Here is a 21,640-nt window from a genome sequence, read left to right as displayed (position 1 = left end):
AGCCAGACAAGACAGCAGCTCCCTGGAATGAATGAGAATATGTGGATGAGAGGTGCATCACTTAAAGAGTGAGAGAGTGGGAGTTCTACTTGTGTTTTGATTCTACTTGCCCTTTAACTTGAATACAACTGTCTGATTTTCATCGGTAATGTATACAGTGCATTTATTGTAGACAAGGAGGCTGCTATTGCCCACAATAATAGTACAGCCACTTGTGAGAGTGGTAGTATGTAAGACAGTTTATAAGGACTTTGTGGTTTGTGTTGTGTACTCAACCATCCTTCAGTGAGGAAAGTCTTTTTTTTCCACTGAGGTAACAGTTCTCTTTGGAGGGAATATAGAAGAACAGAGGGGAGTCTCTGAACACTGGTTTCATGTGTCGGGCTATGACACTTCAAAAAAATAGACACATCCACCAGAACAATGAAAATCTTCTGGATCATGTTTAGGGATTGATGGCCAACTCTGTCACACATTAGTTACAGTGCTGTGGCGGAGATTCTGCTGGGACCGTATTGTGCTTCTACGGTGATGCTCTGTAAATAGTATTAGTTGCGCTCTGTAAAGAATAGACTTGTCACATTTTCAGTGAGGCTAGTCTTGCACAACAGCTTGGAGACCAAGCCACTGTGTATGCATGCAAAGACTTGCCAGACAAAGGGATCGGCACTTGTCAGCAATTTTGAACGGACTTAGGGCTCCATACACTGACGCATGTGGGCTTGCTTGAAGGAAGACAAACATCCACACGCTCGCACGTATACACACAGTCAAGCCTCAGACCGAAGGCAATTTGGCTTCAGTTGCAACAGCTCGCCCTGGGCTTGAATGAGGAAACACCTGTGTGTCAAAGTGGTGCCATGGCAACGCTTCCTGTTCTGTGATCAAGGCCAGCATGAGGCTTCTTTTTGAGAGAAAAGCCCACTGGCAAATAGGAAGGAGCTTCACTACAAACCCTTCAACATCTGGAGAGATCCCTGGCCAGCCGGCCTCAGCTGGGTTTAAAACCCAACACAGGACCCACAGCAAAACCAGCATTCACAGTGCCAACATTATCATTTTTCTTGCCAAATAGAAGGTCCATATGCCTTAAACATGTGTTGAGGTCCCAAACAGCCACGCTCCAGACATACAGTTAAATCATATCCACAGAATGTACACACAATGTGCAAAAATCCAATCTGCTCATGAAAAACAAATGCAGTATAAATCAAGGGCTTGATCCTTGATACCCAACATCATGCTTGCATCACCCTATAGTAGCAAAGGAAGACAAGGGCGGGGCAATATCAAGGGTTTGATTTAGATTCAGAGACTTAAGCCGTTTCTGTTGCAGCACAAGAATCGTCTCTCATTCTAATCTCGGCAGAGATCCACCCTGAGCCAGGAATATCCCAAGATAAATATGGAAAGTGAACAATGCGATTGCTGAGCAGCAACTTCCCATTTTCTACACCTCTTGCCTCTAATCCTCTCCAGCAGCACTCCTGAACTGCCGCTCCTCATCTAAATCTGCTGGCAGACCTGGTGAACAGTCTGATATTACACTGCTGCTTCACTTTCCCTCTGCCATTATCGCCACAAATACAGCTGCTAGCCACACCTTAAGAAGGGGCTCTCACTACTACTGCTGCCCTTGTAATAACAGTTGCTCCAGTCACTATGTGAGATATTAAAATGACTCAACCTGGGCTTGGTTATCTAGACAGCTACTAGATCTCATCTTACTCTGAAACCAAACACTCTACTCATTGGTTGAATTTAGCTTAGGATCAGGAAACCTCACATTCACTCACACATACACATTTGCTCAATCTCTACGGACTGTAATGTGACAGGGGTGCTTGATGATTGCATCTGCAATTAGAAGTAAAAACAAAAATAATTTAAAAAAATAGCATAAATGATCAGAAAACAGAGACATTTTTAGAAGAAATCATGCACCATCTTTGTTCACCATGGAAAATACCTTCATCTTCATCACCGTCGTTATCCGATAAATCCTCGCCCTGTTTTTTTGCATGGGCCCCTATTATTGAAGCAGGGAGAGACATAGAGAGGCACAGGGAAATTCAAAATAGCATGTTTGGCAACACAGATATGGGAAAAGAGGCAGTTCAATAAAAAGCCACAGCAGTATTTGAGACCACAAATGAATAATAGCAATGTTAATGTAAATACACAATTCCCATTTGGCATTTCTTATTAATACACAATACAATAAGAGAAAAATACATGTTTTAATAGAATACAAATCTCATTTAAAAAAGACACTGAGCAAAAAAATCACATCACCTTGCAGAGGGAAACTTTGAAACAAAACATATTTGGAGCAGAGTCATACACCACTGGCATTTTCAGAGAAACCTTTTGTTTTTAGATTTATCAGGAAAACCCTCTGAGTCCAATCCTATAAGTTTGGTTAACAACATTATTAGCTGAAAGGATTGTTGAAAAACTGAACAACTATAGTACAGTATGCAATTCTGATGGGTATTAATTATATTTAGGAAATTACTTTTTGAAAAGGGTTTTCATGACTTTCTACTCTCTCTAGAGTGTGCACCTATTAACAATAAAATGACAACAGACCATGCAGTTACAGGCCAGCTAAATGACATAAAAATTGGGATGAAGAAAATTGCTGAAAGAACAGGTTTTAAACTGCATCCAGAAGCAAGTGCAGGATTCCAACTTCCCTAGAGGAGGGAGGATTTGAATAAATCACGAGATTGTGTGTATCATATATACTCACTGATGTGTGCAGCTTGTCTCTTTGCTCTAAACAGTAGGTAATGTGCTGTTGTCCTTGTGCTACATGTAAGTATGAAAATCTAGCTCCCTAGGGCGCCTGCGCACCATGTACAGATAAAGTGTACAGGCCTATCTTGGCCTACCACTTACACAGTGATATTCTGAATTGGTTAGAGTTTGATATCCATGTATTGTAATTTTTTCTTGCCTGCTAGCAGCAGGGCCTCAGGCTAGCAATGTCATTTGGTCTGTCAATCAATTCAATAGTACAGCCCTAAAAATCAAGAATCTTTGCCATCTTCTGCACATTATAAAATGTTTTTGGTGATGTACACCACCTCTAGTGCCATCATTAGAACACATTTTCCACTGTGAATAAGTAACAATAATACTAATTAATATCAAAATCTAATGGCTTGATTGTCTTAGATTTTATTCTTTCCACCCTTCATTAGTAACAGCCTGAGTGACATAATTTTTCCTGGTGATATTAATGGTTCACAGAGGATGATCCAAGCTACCAGAAACAGGTCTGTTCTGTTTGTTAATTTTAGTGAGACGCAGTGATTTTGCCATGGTGGCCAAAGTTGGAACTGTAAGTCACATGATGCCCTCAGGCCCAGAGAAGACTCTCTCCTCCGTCAGACCCCATTTATAGTTAAAATCCACCAAGAGTCTTATCAAGATATTATTTCTGTGCCTGCCAGGCAGTCAGGTGGAGTCAGTGAAAAACACTGTGATGCACCTACATTATGGACACAAAAGTAGGCAAAAAAAAAGGCCAAAGGTATATCAAAAAAAAAAAAAAAACCTCTCTGGTATAGGCGCCTGTTAAAACGCTATTATTTGAATGAATGGTTGGCTGTGTTTGAATACCTCATCCATTGTTAATTGACAGTTGCAATATATTGCATAATGTAATAGGCTGAGTGTCATGACATTTACTGAGTACATATGTGCTCTTAAGTGGAGAAGCCTTTTGAAATGGTTGATTCCACGACTGGTACAATGACCTTGTTCGGTATGTCCATCTGTTATGTATTGTGGGGTGTACTGAACATATCAGTCTATATTGGCTGTTATATGAGCTTTAGACAGGCAAACATAATCATATGACTATGACAATTTAGAGCTTAAATGTATAACTGGGCAGTGACCTTTTAATTTGCATTAGTCACTGGAAATACAGTAAAAGGTGTAACAGGTGTGAGAGCCCACATACTGCAAACTGGCTATAGATACTGGTGATTGAATTGGTCAAGTTTTGTAGCTCAGGCACCTCAATAAATTGAGGCATTCAGACTGTAGACAGATCATATTAAACCAAATTAAGAAACTGCTTTGGTTTGTGCATATTGTTTGACACAGGAACACTCATTTTCATCACTCTGGAGAGTTTTGTGACAGTCACCAGGTCAACAGTAGAAACAGGGAATTCATGTTACAAAGTAATCTAGGTCATCAAAGTAATCAGTGATAATGTTGGCCTGATGATGGTCTCAGTCTTATTGTCTGGCAGGTACAGCACCTTTCAGAGCAACATCAGGCCAGCTAGGAGCATCTTCATGGTGTAGGAAATGACTGCCATGAAGTTGTCAGATATCATGTCTTTCTTAAGTAGGCTTTACGGGGACCTACAAAAATGTTTCAGCAGAATAACAGCCAGCACCCAAACAAAGAGGTTTCAACTGCTTCAACAGCCTTCTTTATGGCCTGTTTAGCGTTTACGGTTATTCTAGCATTCACTGTGTTGTTGACATGGTAAAACAGCGAGGTTATTGAGTGATAGCGCTTCAGACAGGCATAGATTGGATGGCAGGTGTCGACAGGGAAGCTCTGTCAATTTGAATCCTGTTGTCTGTGAGCCTGTGTTTGTCAAATGCTAGATCTATAATAGGAACTGCAAACATGTGACATCTGCAGTGACTCAGCAAGCGAGCCTATATTTGACCTTCAGTCTTTTAGAGTGATGCCACGGTGAAAGAGTGTGACATTAAAGCAAAACTACAATAAATTGAGGAGTTTTTTTGCACGGCCAGCCTGCAGGAGTCGACATTTGCATCGCCTCAAAACAGGCGGCATCTAGAATAACAGCTATTATTCATGTTCCTTGACAAGCAAAATAGAAACCTGTCGCATTTATCAAATCAGATTAAAAGAAAACACATTTGAATGGCCTACTTGATACATGAAGGGTATTGAAATTTATCATTTGAACAGGATGGAACTGAAGACAAAAGACACTCTAGTGCTTAGCCGTGAAGGTATACATGATAGAAACTCAAGCATGTACACACATGTGCACACACACACAGACTCACTCACACACTCATGCACACAAACACACAGATATAGAGTGCTCTCGGACTCCAGAGACTTCTTGACTGAATCCACAATTCACTCAATACATTGTGGAAGGGCTGAATGTTAACTGCCTTTCCTTTGCTGGAAAAAGGTTCACTGACAATAGATGGGCCTTGGAGTTAAATATCAGAAAGGTCAGAATGTGGAAAGGGACTTAGTGAAATGTGAAATGTTGCAGCCTTGACAATTTAGAGCAGTTATATCCAGTCTCTAATCCTCAGGTGGCCATTTTTCTCTTTCAGAGAGCCTGGATCTGTCTCTCCTCCTGTCTTTCCTACTGTCCTGTCTGCTCTCTGTCTCTCTCTCTCTCCCTCTGTCTGTCTATCTCCATCTCTCTCAATCTGTCTCCCAGTGTAGAGGTTAAGGAACAGCTTGGGAGGGACACATAAGAGAGAATGATGGAGAACGCAGCTAAAAGGTTAAGGAGGCTGTAATCCTGCAGTAAAGGACAGCCAAAATTCACACTGCGCTTCAGCTGTTCCCAAAATAAAAAAAACAAAAACAAATAAAAGGCAGCCAAGTAGTCTTTCTGCCTGTTTACAGCCTGATAATGGAAAGAGACATGTTTAACAGACACCACAGGCTTCTGAGTATGAAAGCAACCTAAGGTAACACATCGGGGTCGCTTGCCTCCATTCTTGAGTCCTAATGAACCATTTATTCCCCATATTAAGTGAACAAAGACTACACTGCACAAACATCTTACAAAAACAATCACCGGGCTTTAAATTTCTTAAGCTTCATACGCTTAACAGTCATTTGAATAAGTGCTGCACCATATGCATCACTGCTGATTTCTGACTCATTCAAAGCCTTTGAAAGCAACAAGAATGTCAGTATGTAGCCTTCAGAATTTAAACCAGGAGAATAATTTCAAGAATTTGTATATTTATTTCTAGATGCACTGGAAATTGATCAGAATCAACAGAGCACAGACTGAATTTGCATTTTTTGGATTCTGGTTAAAGGTGCCCTGTAAAGGTTTTGACCACTGGAAGCGATATGGAGCAATGTTTTAAAAATCAAGTGATTCACATCAATTTTTCATGCTATTCTACTGATTGCCTGTTGATGACAGTGACACACCAACAAATGAGAGGAAACAAACGTGGGTGTAAACAATACATAATTTAAAATATGTAGAAGAAGAATCAGCTTTGCAAATTGTTTATGAGTAAGGAAATGCATTCAACACATTTGTTGGACCTCAAGGATACAAGTAATGTGTTTTGGTGAGAAAGACTGAATGTAAACATAACTTTTGATTATTAACAAGAAAACTCCACAGGGTACCTTTAACCCTGTCAAATGTACTTTTAGGTGTATCATTACAAATGTATGATGTGTAGGAAAGCATTGTTCAAATTCAAAATCCAATTGTTTCCAATAATACTATAGATGTCAGGCTGAATTTCATGGACAGGTGTATAAAATGTTGCATGTTAAAGTTGATACAATTAAGGGGAAATCAGGGCTCAAGAGGTTAGGTTTAAGCTAACAGAGATACCAGAAGCAACAAAATGTGTTTTCCCCTTTAAAAGGGCTTTAGGACTGCACAGGCTGTGTCCTCTATTGGAGTAAACAAAGAAGAGAACAGAGATATTGAGCCTTGGGTTGACTGTGGAAGCTGGACAGCACAGCAGCAGGAGGCCTGTGAATAGGAACTTCCTGCTTAGATCGCGTCTTGCATCTCAAGTCAGTGTGACCGGTTCCATGTCTGGCTAGCTACAGCTTTCACTCACTGGGGGTCATCAACTGTCCCAGATAGATGATCATAGAAGACCAAAGAAGTAATTTTCTGTCAAACAAAAAGTGGGACATCTGCTCTGTTTTCAATTCAAATGGGCCAATATTTGTTCTTCTCTTCTTGGAAAGTTTTTGCCCTGTCTGCTTGGCGTACAGATTTCCTCAGCAGCACTCAGCAGAGAGTAGCCCCTCCTTCCCCAAGGCTGGGTTGAGTCGGCCAACCAATGGGATTACCATGGTGTGTTACTGTCTGCCATGGCCCAGACGTAGTCAAACCAGGATTGGGGCTCTTTCACAGTTTTCACAGCTCTCTAGCATCTGGAGGTCATCTGGTAAGAGGAAAAGATGTCCAATGTTTCTGCTGGCGTAGTTAATCTACAGGTTTGGCAGCTGATTGGGCTGTTCAGTACTGGCACTGGGCTGCGTAACACACGGCAGCCTGCTGCTTGTGAGGGCTGCATAGGAATGATAGTTGAGTGGTACAAATCAAGCCAAAACGTACAACAGATTTCGCTGCACTTATCTCAAATAGACGCATGATGAGGGTTGAATTTAGGAGTCAGGAAGAATGATCTCAGTGTCTCTCTGAAACACTGTTATTCAGAGAGACCGTTGTGAAGGACTCTACGGACAGGTTTTACAAGCGGGTTACAAGCAGTGAAAGAGACATGCTGTAAAAACCCTGTAGGAAATAATGTGAATATTGTATAAACAGGCAGCGTGCAGCATAGTGAGTGCACCTTATCACCAGAACTCTGCCTCAATGAGGATCTCATCAAAAGGATGCAATATTACAGCTCTCTTTTAAAGTTTGTCAGTCAATTTAACAATGTAAACCTCTTTTAAAGATAAAGATTGACCTCATCATGGTTTGTCCTCGCAAAATTGACCCATCTCGAGCCAATCTAACACTCTGAGACTGAATAGTGCATAGATGTGTCCCCGCACATCATCACCCCTCTCTTCATCCCATTCACTCTGACTCAGAGCAGAGAAAATGAGTGAGTGATATAACCAAGGCTACAATGTCTCAGGCTCCGTCACTGCTCTGTGCTCTGTGTGCTACTTCACAGAGAGCAACGGGCTATGGTGCTGATCTTGCACATTGAACTACCTCCACATGACCTCGGTGACTACCTGCTCAGACATCTTGGACATGCAGTGCTGCAATGGAACAGCAAAATAATGGACAGTTGTTGTTCTCTGAACTATATTTAGCCAGTGTAAACATCACATTGTTTCTGAACAAAGATGAATACACTGCTGATTTTGCAAAATTAGCTGCACAGCAGCTCTAGCTCTGAATACCAACCAACTATACATTTACTGAAGAAAGGCAACATCTACTACAATTTTGGCTTCCATTATTCTGTGAATGAGTTTGTCTTTGATCTTTTATCAAGGCACTACTTTTTGGTCTAAGGGTATTTTATGGAGGAAAATGAGCCACATCTTTGATATCAGCATAAGTATGTTGTTTCCTTGCACAATGCCCACTAGGATCCCAACAGCACAGGATCTATGGGATAGACTTTCTCAATTGTAAAATGAGATATTCCCTTACCATCACTCTTCTAACTCATACTGGAGATTGTTTTCTGTATTTACAGTTGCTCTACACTCTACAAATCAACACTCTACATAACCTCTTGTCTCATAAAACTGAAGAAAGATCTCATGCTATGCATTTTACAAGGTTCAGGGGTCATGTATTTCTCTCACTTGATAGGCATCACCATTGAAACAAAAGTGCTTCACGCTAGGTAAGAGGGCCATTTACTGTGCTCCTGTCAAAACTGCATACTGTTGCTTGGCAACAATCAAACAACCATTTCATCAAGAGTCAAATATACTTCTTTCTGGAAAATAAATCACTCTTTCCTCCAGAGGAACCATATTCATAGATTTACAGATTGTAAAATTTGCGGTGAAGGTGTTATTAGTACTGAATATGCACAGCGTGTATGACTCTACTGCATCGTACAAGTCTCTATTGAAAGCTTTGCAAATTTTGAAACAGAAAATATGTAACCCAGTTGGTGTTTACAGCTTTATGGAACAGATCTAACTATTGCAATGACACTAATTAAAAACTTTAATGAGGGAACTGATGAACTGTTAAAACTGTTTCCCCAGTTCACTCCTCCCTTGTTGGAAATATTTAACCAAAACCAAGAATGCTTCAGAGGTTGCTTTCTACATCGCCTAAGACGGATAAATAATGCTTCATTTGCACTGTTAATTCAACATAAGCCAAGATTAGCAGAAGCAGTTTTTTAAGGTGCAATTGAAATAAAGAGTTTCCAGCCGGACTGAAAATTACAACCTTCGTGTTTATGGCAACAGAGGAGCTATTCAACAATCACCCCTCTGCACAATAATGTGTCACAAAACCAACATATGAAACTTATGATAAACCATTTTCTCATTACCAAACATGGGGAAGATAATTGAAAAATTTCAAGAGGAAGGGGAATATTAAAGAGATATTTCTGTGTATATTCCACAACTGGGACTAATTCAGAAGCAGAAGTGCCTGGAGGGCCAGTCTGTCTCTAACAAAATTGGTTTACCAAAGCAGAATGTACGAGTGCACAGAGTGAGGCCAATAGCTGCCTCCTGCCTCAATGGAAATCAACAGCAGAGGTCTCGCAGCTGAAACTGAATCTTTACTGTGAAGTGAGATACGCTCAGGATCACAGTCTTAAGGCTACTCGTAAGATCCTCCAGCGCCTTTAGGCAGGCTTAGAAAATTAGAGATTTTAGCTGGTGTTAATGGAATTGGACTGTGTTTCTCTGTGGCAGTGTGTTTGAGCATTTGCCACATGGATAGATGAAAGCTGTCATGCCAATAAAATACCCCACCACCCCTATTTGAACAATTGTGAATAATACATTTAAGAGAGAGGTGGCCCTCCGCTTTTTAGTGTAAATTTAATCAAGGGCTGAGGCGCAGACGCTTTCAGGTGTCGTGTTTGACAAATACTTGCAATAAGCTGGTGTCTTAAGTGCTGTCAGAGCAATCTGAAACATGACTAAAGTTCTTTGCATACCAAGTCACATTTTATGTGCAAATATTTCACAAATGCACTCTTGCCTCTGACTTAATCAACAGTTGTATTTAAATTAAGCATCTTACACTTTGAACATGAGCGAGCCATACAATGACATTAAAAAAAAAAAAAAAAAAAATACAGGTTATTCTTAGACATCATGATCTATTGCTTGACAAAACTCCATTATTTATTTAGGGACCTGGATTTTCACTCCTTGACACACACTCTCTCATAGTAAAGCCACACTACAGCACACACACACACACACACACACACACACACACACACACACACACACACACACACACACACACACATACACACATGCAACACAGCACAACCATTCACTCATCTCTCACACTCATATCAAGGTTGATCTGAGTCACAAGTCCCACGTTCATCCCAATTAGCACTTTGATTTGGGAGTTGATAGGTGGTGATATTGGCGGCTTTGGAAGGATGCAACCATCACTCTCCTCTCTCTTTCACTCTTTCAAATCCTCTCTTTCGTTCCGTGTTGGCTTTTTTTTTTTTCTTTTTTACATACCTCCTTTTCTACACATTTTCTTGTTGGGTTTCCTGGCACATTCCTTGGATATTCTTTTGACTGTAAAATGAATGGAAAAACTACAAAATAACAGGGTGCTCTGGAAAAGATCGCATGTGACATGCAACAACTCAGACTGAGTCAGACCCCCTCTATACCCTCTTCCCTCCTCCCGCCCCCCTCCCAGTCATCAACAACAAGAACAACAGAGGACCTGTTGAGAAAGTAACTGGGGTGTTGCTGCAGAAATATTCCAAAATGGTGGAATGAATTTGCTGCATCCTGGGACACAGGAAGCCCATATTCACATGCACTTCTATTTAAGACCCATTACAGCCACACAGAACTGAGCATTGCCTCGGCAGAGAAGATAGATTTCCAAGGTTGCAGTTCACATTCTAATCTGATAAGTGTTATTTGACATTGTCCATTTGGCTGTCAGAGTGCTTAACATTTCAAGCCCATTTTCATGTGTGGATCTCCTTCAAGTGGTGAAATAATAGGGGGCATTTAAGGGTCAACATGAAGAAATCTGAACGTTTTAAGATTTTCAGTCATGGTAGAGCCGAATCTGTGTTTGCCTTTTGCACAAAACTGGCTGTCTTGCATTTTGCTTTATGCAAGGACAAACTGTGGTTGAAGCGAGGAGAGTAAAGGGTCTTACATAGGTCAGGCTGATGCCACAGGCCTCTCGTGTACCAGACAGAATATTTCACCAACCCTACAGTAGATCATTCACTTATGAGGCAAGCTACTGATCACTAATGGCTAATAATCCCCAGAACAGTCAAGACAGTGAGGGTAGGAAGGTGCACCGAGTTTTTCCAATCTCTTCCTTGTATGATTAGATTTTTTTTAATTATTCAGTCATTTTAATAAGTCATTTAGTCATCAAAAGAGGAACCTCTAACAGTGGCATGGAAGGGGAGAGTTGATGAAAAGACTAAATGAAAGATCAAGTCAAGATGGGAGGTTGAGATGATGGACACAGACACAGCATGCGCCAGACAACAGGTCATGCTCCGCGCAAAATACAGAGGTGACATAAAATTTTTAGAGAAAAGACAGAAAGAGAGAGAAGGAGGCAGAGACAGAAGAGAGGAGAAGAGGTTTTGGTTTCATCCTGTTTACTCGACACACTCACCATCCTCTGTTGGAACATAGATGTTTAGATAAAGACAATCCTCGTGTTGATCCTGTATGTATGTGGTAACTATATCCAGGTTGAAGGTGAACCATATTGGCATCATGATGTCTGGCACGGCGTTGTGAATATTTTGGGGGCAGACAGGAGCAAAGTGAGTGGCATTCTTGATCCCTGACCAGGAAGAAGGAGGCTCAGGGGGCATGAAGCGTTTTTCCCCCACTGGGGAGGCGGCGTACGGTACCCCCAGATATTGGTCCACTGGTCCAAGAATCTCACTAGGCAGGGGCACCCTAACCCCTCGGAGTTTCCCGTACTGTGTGTTCACAGTGGGGTGATAGTTCTGACCTCTCACAGCCGCAAAGCACCAACAAAAACTTAACACCCACAAGGACACGCTGAAATTATTGGTGCAACTGTAGGCACCGTGCCAGTTCTGTGAAGGGAGACGACTTCTCCTTGGAGAAAACCACATGGTCCTTGTGAGCGAGTGCAACTGCAAGTGACCAACATACAAGCCGGGGCAGCCCCTCAGCAAACACGCAGGCTTCCCGTGCCTTCGCTCAGCCCTGCAGTCCAGCCACCTGAGGGACAGTCATCAGCTGTGATAGTGAAGCCTGGCGGCTTACAGATGAGGAGAAACAGTTGCAGTTGTGCAGTTCCTCTCTGCAACGAGGTCCTTACTCACTGTTCTCTCGCCGCTCGTCAGATCTTCTATCCCGTACTGCAAGAGAAGAGGACAGGAAAATTAATGACAGTTCCCTGACAGCCCACCAGTTTGCTCCAATTTTTAGTCAGTCATTTTTATTGACTTGTAGAGTCCTTTTCTGCCATGACATAAAATAGCTCACATAAACATGACAGAGCTCTTAGTGCTACCATCAATCCACATAATCAAGAACCTGCCTATGACTTGGATATTGCAATTAACTGTTAGGCAACTTGCCTAATAATGCTAATAGGGCAATTGAAATGTGAAAGGCATACTGTCAGTGGGTAATTATTCTTTACTGACCTCAAAGCCCAAAGTTTACATTAATAGTTAAAGAATAGCAATATTTACAGGAGAAGCACTGCTACAACCCAGCAGCAGCAGTCACACACAAGAACATAACATGATAAAATTTTCATGTACTGCTTAATGTCATGCAGCATTTTCTCTACATTTCCCTTTGGTATAGATATGAACATGGTAGAATTTAAATTTCAACTCCCTTTTTTGGTTTTGGGATGAAGAGAGAGGAAGGGACAGAGGAGGATGTAGCTACAGGCAACACAGGCTCTTCCAGTGACACTGCTGTAAATGCTAATCAACAGTCCCGGGGTGAACCACAGTGGTGCCAGTGACAACACCTTCCCACACTGCCTGATCAATTTTCAATTTCTGTGGCTTAGGGTCCCCCTCAGCCTTGGGCGCCCACTGCAGCGTTCGCTCTAATAACAATGGAGAAGAAAAAGCCAGCATTTAGAGGAGGATATTGCATTCCAAAATGACTGTGTAAATGATTTATAATGTATCAGCAGCCGTTGGAGGGCCAGTAACCACTGAGAGAAAGCAATCCTGACGTTCCTGGAGGTGCTGTTATCGCTAGGCAACTATTCCCATCTGCTGCAGCAGCGGATCAGCGGAAAGCCTGCCGGTGGATTCCGCACGCGTAGTTGTACAAGGAAGCACTCACTTCATATGAAGAACACATACATACATTTTGTAAATACAGCTGATGAGCCCACCGACGTCGATACTTGTATAAATGAAATGTGTGTGGTGCATGATTCTGCTCAGGGACTCTGGCACACAGAGCACCTGCTATGTGATAATACATGAAAAGTCATCCGTATCCAATCTGGGGACTAAGAGGCATGCATTGCTGGGGGCCAAGAATGGGCAAAGGCTTCAAAATGCTAGAAAAGTCACACTGACAAAGTCCCTTCCCTGCTCACTAGGGTCCCAGTAGCACAAGCAGAAAACCTAGAAGACATTATTGCCATGTTAAAAGACTGTATGACATATATTGTTATTTGTGAAAATACAATTTCATTCCTGTTTATTTTTATAGAAACAAGTACATATTGTAGTACCGATCAATGTCACATACTACAACATTTATAGCACAGCTCAACAAGAAAACACCTACAAATAACATACAATACAACCTGTGACATAATAACCTCAGTTGCTTGTTTATTAGGTATACCTATCTAAACCCAGTGCTGTTAAATATAACAACCCTGCATTACATTAAACCTTGATGAGGGTTAAAATGTTCAATTTTCTGGGAGGTGTTTTACAGAGGTGTTGATTTTACTGTATGGTTATTTTGGAGGCTTTATGTTGTCGGGCTGTTACACTGAGAGGTGTTTCTAATATTTTGTCCACCCTGTTTATATCAGTGAGGAAAGACTAAATATTAGAAACACCTCCCAATATAGCACAACTACTACCAAAATCACTGAAAGTTGAGTCGGCACCTCTTGTTTAACAGAAACCACACATAATAACCTTCATTAATGTAGGATATACTGTATTTGCTGGGCTGATGTATTAGACTGCAGTAGTTTTACAGTAGCTAGGTGTACCTAATAAACTGGCGACACTATAAAATCCTATAAAGCATCAGCTCCCCCGTGTCTACATGTCTGATCCCTCTTCAAAAACAGTTGCAACTTGAATTTTAATTAAATTCTGTTTATGATCTATTTTGAGCTCTGTGTATAAGGACCTCCACATATTGAAACTTCCCAAACTAAGACAGATAATAATAATAACTTTAAAATGTCTGTCCAAAGGAGGTTTTACAAAAATGCACTGTATCATTTAGGGCTGCAACTACCAATTAATTTCATTATTGACTAATCTGCTGATTACTTTCTCAATTAATCATTTTGTCAATAAAATGTCAGAAAACAGTGAAAAATGCCCATTATAATCCTCCAGAGACAAAGCATTATTTTGTCCAACCAACAGTTGAAAACCCAACAATATTCAGTAAAGACATTAAATCATCACATTTGAGGAGCTGAAATCAGAAACTATTTGGCATTTTTGCAATTAGACAATTATTCGATTATAAATAGTCACTGATTAGTTTTCTGTCGATTGCCTAATTGATTAGTTGACTAATCATTGCAGGTCTAGTATAATTCCCCATACAGTAGGTACACCCCGATTTAGATTTTTAATTTCAACCAAAGCAATTTCTGTTTAGATCTGCAGACAGCAGCAGAATAAGTGTGATAACACTAATTCTAGTTGAGATAAAATACATCAGGTCAAACTTTTTAATCAGGACATAGCAAGGACATAGGACAGTGTGATTGAGTGTGTGTGTTTAGAGGACACACAGCACAGAGGACTCTTCATCAGTCTCCCCTCCAACAGCATCTCAGAGGTCCTCTCTGCTTTGATCTCTCTACCTGCTGAAGCACTGCCAAGGGAGGAACAGAGGGAGAGAGAGAGATTGCATGAGTTCTCCCTCATCATCCCAGAAATATTGATCGTCTCATCACCGTGGCCTTGCAGCCCGTAATAAATACAACTGGGCTGATGGAGGCGGGGGGAGGAGGAGAGGGGAAGGTGGGGGAGGAGGGGCGGGGGTGGTGGGTTGGTTGGGTGTTGTGCTGACGCTCTTATTAGCCCTTAATGCAAGACGGCACTCCACCAAGTACATGCCGTTAAACACCCGCCTCCCCTATTCTCCATTTCCTGATTAATAAGACATGTTAAATTCATCCGGTCCAATCCCTTTTCATCATTATTCAACGGCACAACATGTGAGTTGTACCCATACGGATCCCACATTTAAAAGGAAATACATAGACTTTATTCCTCTTTATTTTGGTCCGAGCCCACAGCCATGTACACTTACTGTAGAAGACCCTTTGTTCTCCTACAGCGGAGAGATCTCTGCATCGCAATAAAAGTCTGAGCACAGAGCCAAATGTACTCCTACGCCCTGACATCCCTTAGAGAGAGGCTGAATGGACTCTGATAAAAAAGGAACCAATAAGAGTTCTGAGTAGATGGAGCTTCTGACTCTCCCCACTCTGTTATTATAGTAGCTAGTCTGCAACAAAAGCATTCACAAAGCTGTATTAGTCCTCTGAAACATCTAACTTCAAATGAAGTGAGCCGTCCTGACCTGAGAGCAGTGTAATCACTGATTACAAATGCTTCTGGTGCTGTTACATTATAAGCAAGGCTGAATGTGCCATTATAGAAACAATAAGAGACAGGCAACAAGACAGGAACCAGAAGACAGGAACCTATGTAGCCAAGCTGTTACCTCAGCTGAACTCATTAAAATGTGAGAGGCAACGGCAGAAACTTAATTGAGTGTCTTCACCTTCCATTTGTGCTCCAGAAAGACACTAGTCTACATCAGTGCAAAAACTCCATTTTGAGACCAGCTCAGCTTATGATGATAGGATTGCTCTCTGGCCTCTGTGTGTCAATGATGTGGAAAGCATATCTGTAAATTGTCTGTTTACACATGTTTATTTCACATAGGCAAACATGGATTTCAACACAGCAAAATCAATAATGAATGTATACACAAATACCATCTCCTCTCTCTGGCACGCACTTTATATAAGCTCCTGGGCTTGACGAACAACAGCACGCCATATCAAATCAAGGAGATTGGCATGTTTCAGAAACAGCATTCACAAAATGTCAAAACCAAAGTGTGGCTTCATAAGACTCCTGCTGGGAACCAGTGCTGCTATAACAGTGAGGGATGAGAGCCCACTAGCAAAAAGCAAAGGAAAGGATCCTTTGCTTTTTTCGTCAGACACAGAGCCTGTGCAGTCATTATTACTTAGGAGATTTGGCATTAAATCAAGGACAAAGACGCAGCACATTCTGACTGCTAATCACCACGGTGATGCTGACATATTTTTAAAGAAGCAAAAGGGAGACGGTGAGGAATGAAAGCGCTGCTGCTGCTGCGGCCGCCTGCTAAGCTGTGTGTCTCCACCCCTTCTTCTGGCTGGCGGATAAATGCTGCCATGAGTATCATTACTAGCCAAACGGCCCAGGAAGCATAGAGAGGTGAGCCTGGCGGGCCAAATAAAGACAGATTCCAGGTGAGTACATGTTGAGATGAATTGAGTGGTGGCACAGCAAATAAATAATGGCCATTCTGTTAACTGCTGACGGTGCTTGAAACAACTGTTTGCTCTTTCTGACTAAAATGATAGGGACAGATTTGATCTAGAAGTCCTAAAACAGCAAGTAGAAGCAGTCTGTATTGCCTCTCTTTTCTCTTGACTGGGTGTGCACGCCTCTGAGTGTCAGATACAGTTTAGGCAGTAATACGATACGTGAAACAATATGTGGGGGTACAGGGATATTAATCAAGGCTAACTGACTCAATTAGACGGGAAAGGACTGAGGAGCTTACATTTAAAAAATGATAAATAAAGAAATTTCCCCAACAGTTCATCATCCTAACTCCTATTGATCCACTGCAGAGTCCCACTAGACACTCCTACTGAAAAAACTCAAAGTAGCTAATCACTCAAGTAGCCCACAGGGATTCTTTGAGAAACCGCAGGGGCAAGTATTGGGTCCGTCTCTAATCTAGCTGTATGTAAACACATTAAGGCTTTACACATGGCATACTCATTATCCAAGCTCCCACAGATGCCGTTTGCAGGGTGGGATGTGTTCTCTTGACGAAGTGTTTTGTGTGCAATTCCTATCACCCTGCCAACACAGCTCCAAAGTGCTGCTAAAGAGAGAGCACAAGACAAAAATTTCTTCCGTTGTGTCTTCGGAAATGACCAAATCATTGACAATAAACAAGGCATATCTAATTAAAAGCTGGCATCCATCCATTTATCCATTACAGACAATCTCTCATTGGTGTTCACAGCCATATTATTACAATGCACATACAAACAGTAAGCCATGAATTTTGGAGAATTTTTAGCCATGCAAGGAGCTCTAGAAATGGCAATGTTAGTCTTTCGGTCAGTTCACCACTTTGGTCCAGAAGGAAATATCTCCATTAACTGTTGGACATTTCACATTCATGGAGGGTGACTCTTAACGACTTTGGGGATCCCCTGAGTTTTCATGTAGTGCCATCATTAGGTCAAAATTTTAATTAGTCTAATACTTTGGTTTGAATACAAAACAGCAAAACTACTGACATTCCTATCACCATAGTTCTAATTAGCAAATATTAGCATGGCAGCACACTAAACGAAGTTGGTGAACAAAATAAACATCATACCTGCTGAACATCAGCATGTCAGCATTGTCATTGCAAGCATGTTAGCATTCTGAAATTAGCATGTAGCTCAAGGCACCACTGTGCTTCTTTACAGCCTCACAGAGCCACTACAAGCATGGCTGTAGACTTGGTGTTGTTCCTTTCCTTCCCTTTCTTTCTTTAACACAACTTTTCAAACAATATTGATCATAACAAACTAGAGAGAAAGGGTAAAAGAAAAAAGGAGTAGGCCTGAATTTTTATGGCTTCTGTGTGTTTCATATTCAGCATTATAACCTGATAAAATCCACAACAATTAGCATTTTCATGCGTCATGCTGAGTGTGAATCAGATATTTGCTGTATAGACTACTAACATACAACATTCTGAATGCTGTGCTCGCTAGTTGTTGGTCAAATCATCCTACATCTGTGAACACATTTGATTGCACTACACATGTGAAACATGACTGAATTCCTAGAGAAGGTACACTCGAGCATACCAAGGAGAATTCAACAGATATTTCAAGCAGCTCATCTCATCTCCTCTGCTGTGAGGACAGCACGTATAACATGGCAGCGCTAACATCAATTTCTGGCTTACAGTGGAAAGGAGGATTTTTAGCCTTCTGGGATGCATCCCTAATAAAATTCAGGCAAGTGCAAGGAACCTGTGCAGCGCTGGCATGGCGCCACGTATATAAAGCAAATCAAAGTTTATGACAATCACTTTAAATGTGAACTGCTGTGTGTTACTGCTGCTGCACTCTTTGGTCTAAATGCTGCTTGTCATGGAACTCCCTGCCAGTTATCAGAGTTACTGCCTGAAAACAGAACTCACTTAACTTTATTGATTGATTATGGTTCTACAATTAATGAGGGTATCATTTGGGATAAATGGGTTATTTCCAATTCAAACTCTTTATTGGATGTTTAAAGAGTGTCATTTTAAGTAATGTATCTAACAATATGCAGTGCATTGAACATTGATCCAAGTGAAGAATTGACAGGGATGGTGGGGGGAAACATTTTTCTTTAAGCAGCTATTAACACTTCACAAACATATAGAGTTGAACTGGGGTTTTGCTGTGAGTTAATTGAGGTCTGGATGGTAATTACAACAGGGAGTTGATCTCTCACAATCAGGGTTCCAAGTTCATTGGCACTGCATTATAAAATCTTAGATGGATCAGCTCCTATGGCTACTATTGACTCTTTTACTCAGTGTTAAAGAGGCCATGCAGCTGTCCTTGGCCTGAATAACCATTTTGCAGAGACAGAATCGCATGCAGATAATGCAGCTAAAAGAAACCCACGTTGGTGAGCAATTATTTAAAAAGAACAAAACTATTCCTCTGGGCCAGAAGGATGGTTCTCGTGATAATGTGATTTGGACCATCTTTCCAATGAATACTACACAAAATACATCTAAAAATGGGATTATGTGGGTAATTTGCAATGCAGTAATGTCTGCAATTTGGTGGACATTTCCTGCTAGGAACAGAGAAAATTAATTCTTGCGGTTGTAATGCCACTGCCATGCACAACCCCCACGCCCCCCCCATTACAGCAACTAAAACACAAACAGAAGTATCCTCATAAACCATACAGTACAAAGCCAGGCCTTTGAAGAGCCGATCATCCTGAGGACAACACTTAGCTATGCACCATTTCAAAAAGCAGTGAAGCCCTGCACTGAGTGCATGTAATTCACCACTTTCATCCACTGCATTTTGAATTATGTTTTCTGCAGACAAAGATTAAAAATTCAGATCAACTTGTCCAGAAGAATGTGAAATTAGTTATTTTTTTTACAATAAAATGGAAGCTGTTGGAGCTGCACTGTGAAACGTAATAGCTTTGTGCATGTGTGTGTGTGTGTATATGTGCATGTGTGCAGGCAAGGCACGTACAATATATACTGTAAGTATGCTGAGAAAATGAATCTTTCCATGGCCTAATAAGCTAAATAACAGCTTTAATTTAAGGTAAGTAGGCTGCAGTTCTCAGTGAAAATTAAAAGATCAGCTTTATCATTCGGTGTGAAGGGCTCCACAGAATCATGCATATACCGAGCAGAGACATGACCCAGATGCTGCCTGTAAAATTAATGAGCTAATAATGCATTAGGTGCCTTAGCATTTGCAGCAGTTACAGTAATGTGCAAACAGAGAGATATTTCAAATCTTGGTAAAATATGGTGTTAGACCCTAGACTTCATGTAAGAACACGAATTAATTAATTTGTTATGATCTAAAAGCATCACAGTGTGTTTTTTTTTTCCTGTTGCATCATATATCCTCAGCTTCAGGCATGTGCTTTCAAATGCTGCACATACTGTTACCACTGTCCTGAATCATAACTGTGATTGATGAACAGTTAAGCCACGATGGATTTTGAGAAAATAACGTGTTAATGAACGCAGCAACACACAACGCATGATTCTGTTTCTTTTCAAAGACCTCGACTACTTGGCTTCCTTGCAGAGTATTCACAAATGCCAAAAGCACAGTGGTAGAATGATGCTATTGACATGCAAATGCCTGGTAGTTGCAGAGAAGTGAGAGGTGCCAAAGTGTATTGTTGTGTGACAAGCAGGATTTCTGAATACATAGTTGAAAGCTGAGATGTACACGAGTGCGCTTGACACAGCAAAACCCACAGCATCTATTTTTTTTATAACATAAAAAAAATGCATAATAGATTCATGAGCATTATGGCGCGGGCCCTATTTACAGAGGAAGCACAGGGTTACTGTAGCCTAATGACAACAGATTAAATGAGGTCTGTCCACCGTACATGATGCCTGGAGTTTTATGGGAGCATAATTAAGTTTCGAGCCAATCCAACAGTGATGTGCTTTTAACTAAAGGTCAACAGTAAACAGCAATGTGAGCCACACTTGATTACTATGTATATCACAACATCAAAAAAGATGCTGCTGCACTAATGAGGGGGTGACCTTCATCTTCAGCGTAAACAAAGACCAAACAAACACATGCTGAACCGCATGGCCAGTCTCAGCCATTAATAAGAGCTGTTTAAGAAATTAATAACATTTTAATATTCATTATGTGACACAGTGTTTGACATTTCAGAGAAAGCCTGGTTTGCAGTGGAATGCTTTTAAATTATGAAAAGGAGATGTGAATGTAAATAAAGATATTTGCAGCATCAGCAGAGCCTAAATGCTGTAAATGCTACAATGCTACAAAATAGCATAAAAAAATACAAGTTTTAGTTTTCACTTCTGTCAAATAATAAATAATCTATACTGTATTAAGAATGAAAAATTTGGAAATGTAAATGAGGTCTGAGCGTTTAAATCTTAATTCATCACATTACAGGCTCATTCAGAGCTACATCCAGGTGGATTTAGAGGAGATGTAGGAGGATTAGTGAGGTGATATCAATCACCACAGTTGAACTGTCCCCTTATCCAGCACCATCACAGTCCCTGACTGCTTTTCCCATTGATCCCACTCGGGCTAAAGGGCTGGAGCTGGAGCCATGGATTTCCCTTTAGAGGACCTGAAAGCTTCAGGAAATAGATAATTAAAAAAAAAATCTAGGATATACTCAGATTTATCCTGGAATTTAGAAAACAAGCTAATCAGAAATTCAACAAAGTTTCTGGTGCACCAAGAAAGATGTCCTGGAGGGGAAAAAAGCAGCTGCTTTTCCTCCAGTGTCTGTATAGAAAAACATGTTGCATGTTCACATTGATATTCTAGATATTATTAGTCAGGCCAGAGAATCCACATGATGATGAGCTCTGAGGGACATTTTAAATGACAGTGCCCTTTCTTGAG

General features: G+C 40.9%; 1 protein-coding gene across 2 annotated transcripts in view; it reads right to left on the bottom strand.

The window, feature by feature from the left end:
- nlgn3a (neuroligin 3a) overlaps window positions 1-21,640 on the bottom strand; it is a 114,938-nt gene that overhangs the window by 80,889 nt on the left and 12,409 nt on the right. Inside the window, exons 2-4 of one of the 2 annotated variants that reach the window (XM_044364389.1) lie at window positions 11,612-12,335; window positions 10,468-10,527; window positions 1,970-2,029 (exon numbers count right to left, since the gene is read on the bottom strand). In XM_044364389.1, the coding sequence (XP_044220324.1) occupies window positions 1,970-2,029; window positions 10,468-10,527; window positions 11,612-12,086 (595 nt within the window). In that variant the 5' untranslated portion in view covers window positions 12,087-12,335. The remainder of the gene's footprint in view (window positions 1-1,969; window positions 2,030-10,467; window positions 10,528-11,611; window positions 12,336-21,640) is intronic. The other variant, XM_044364388.1, reaches the window with a different exon arrangement.

This window comes from Thunnus albacares, chromosome 10 (genome assembly GCF_914725855.1).
Source record: "Thunnus albacares chromosome 10, fThuAlb1.1, whole genome shotgun sequence".
NCBI classification, from domain to species: Eukaryota; Metazoa; Chordata; class Actinopteri; order Scombriformes; family Scombridae; genus Thunnus; species Thunnus albacares.
This window is presented reverse-complemented; position numbering and strand designations above follow the sequence as displayed.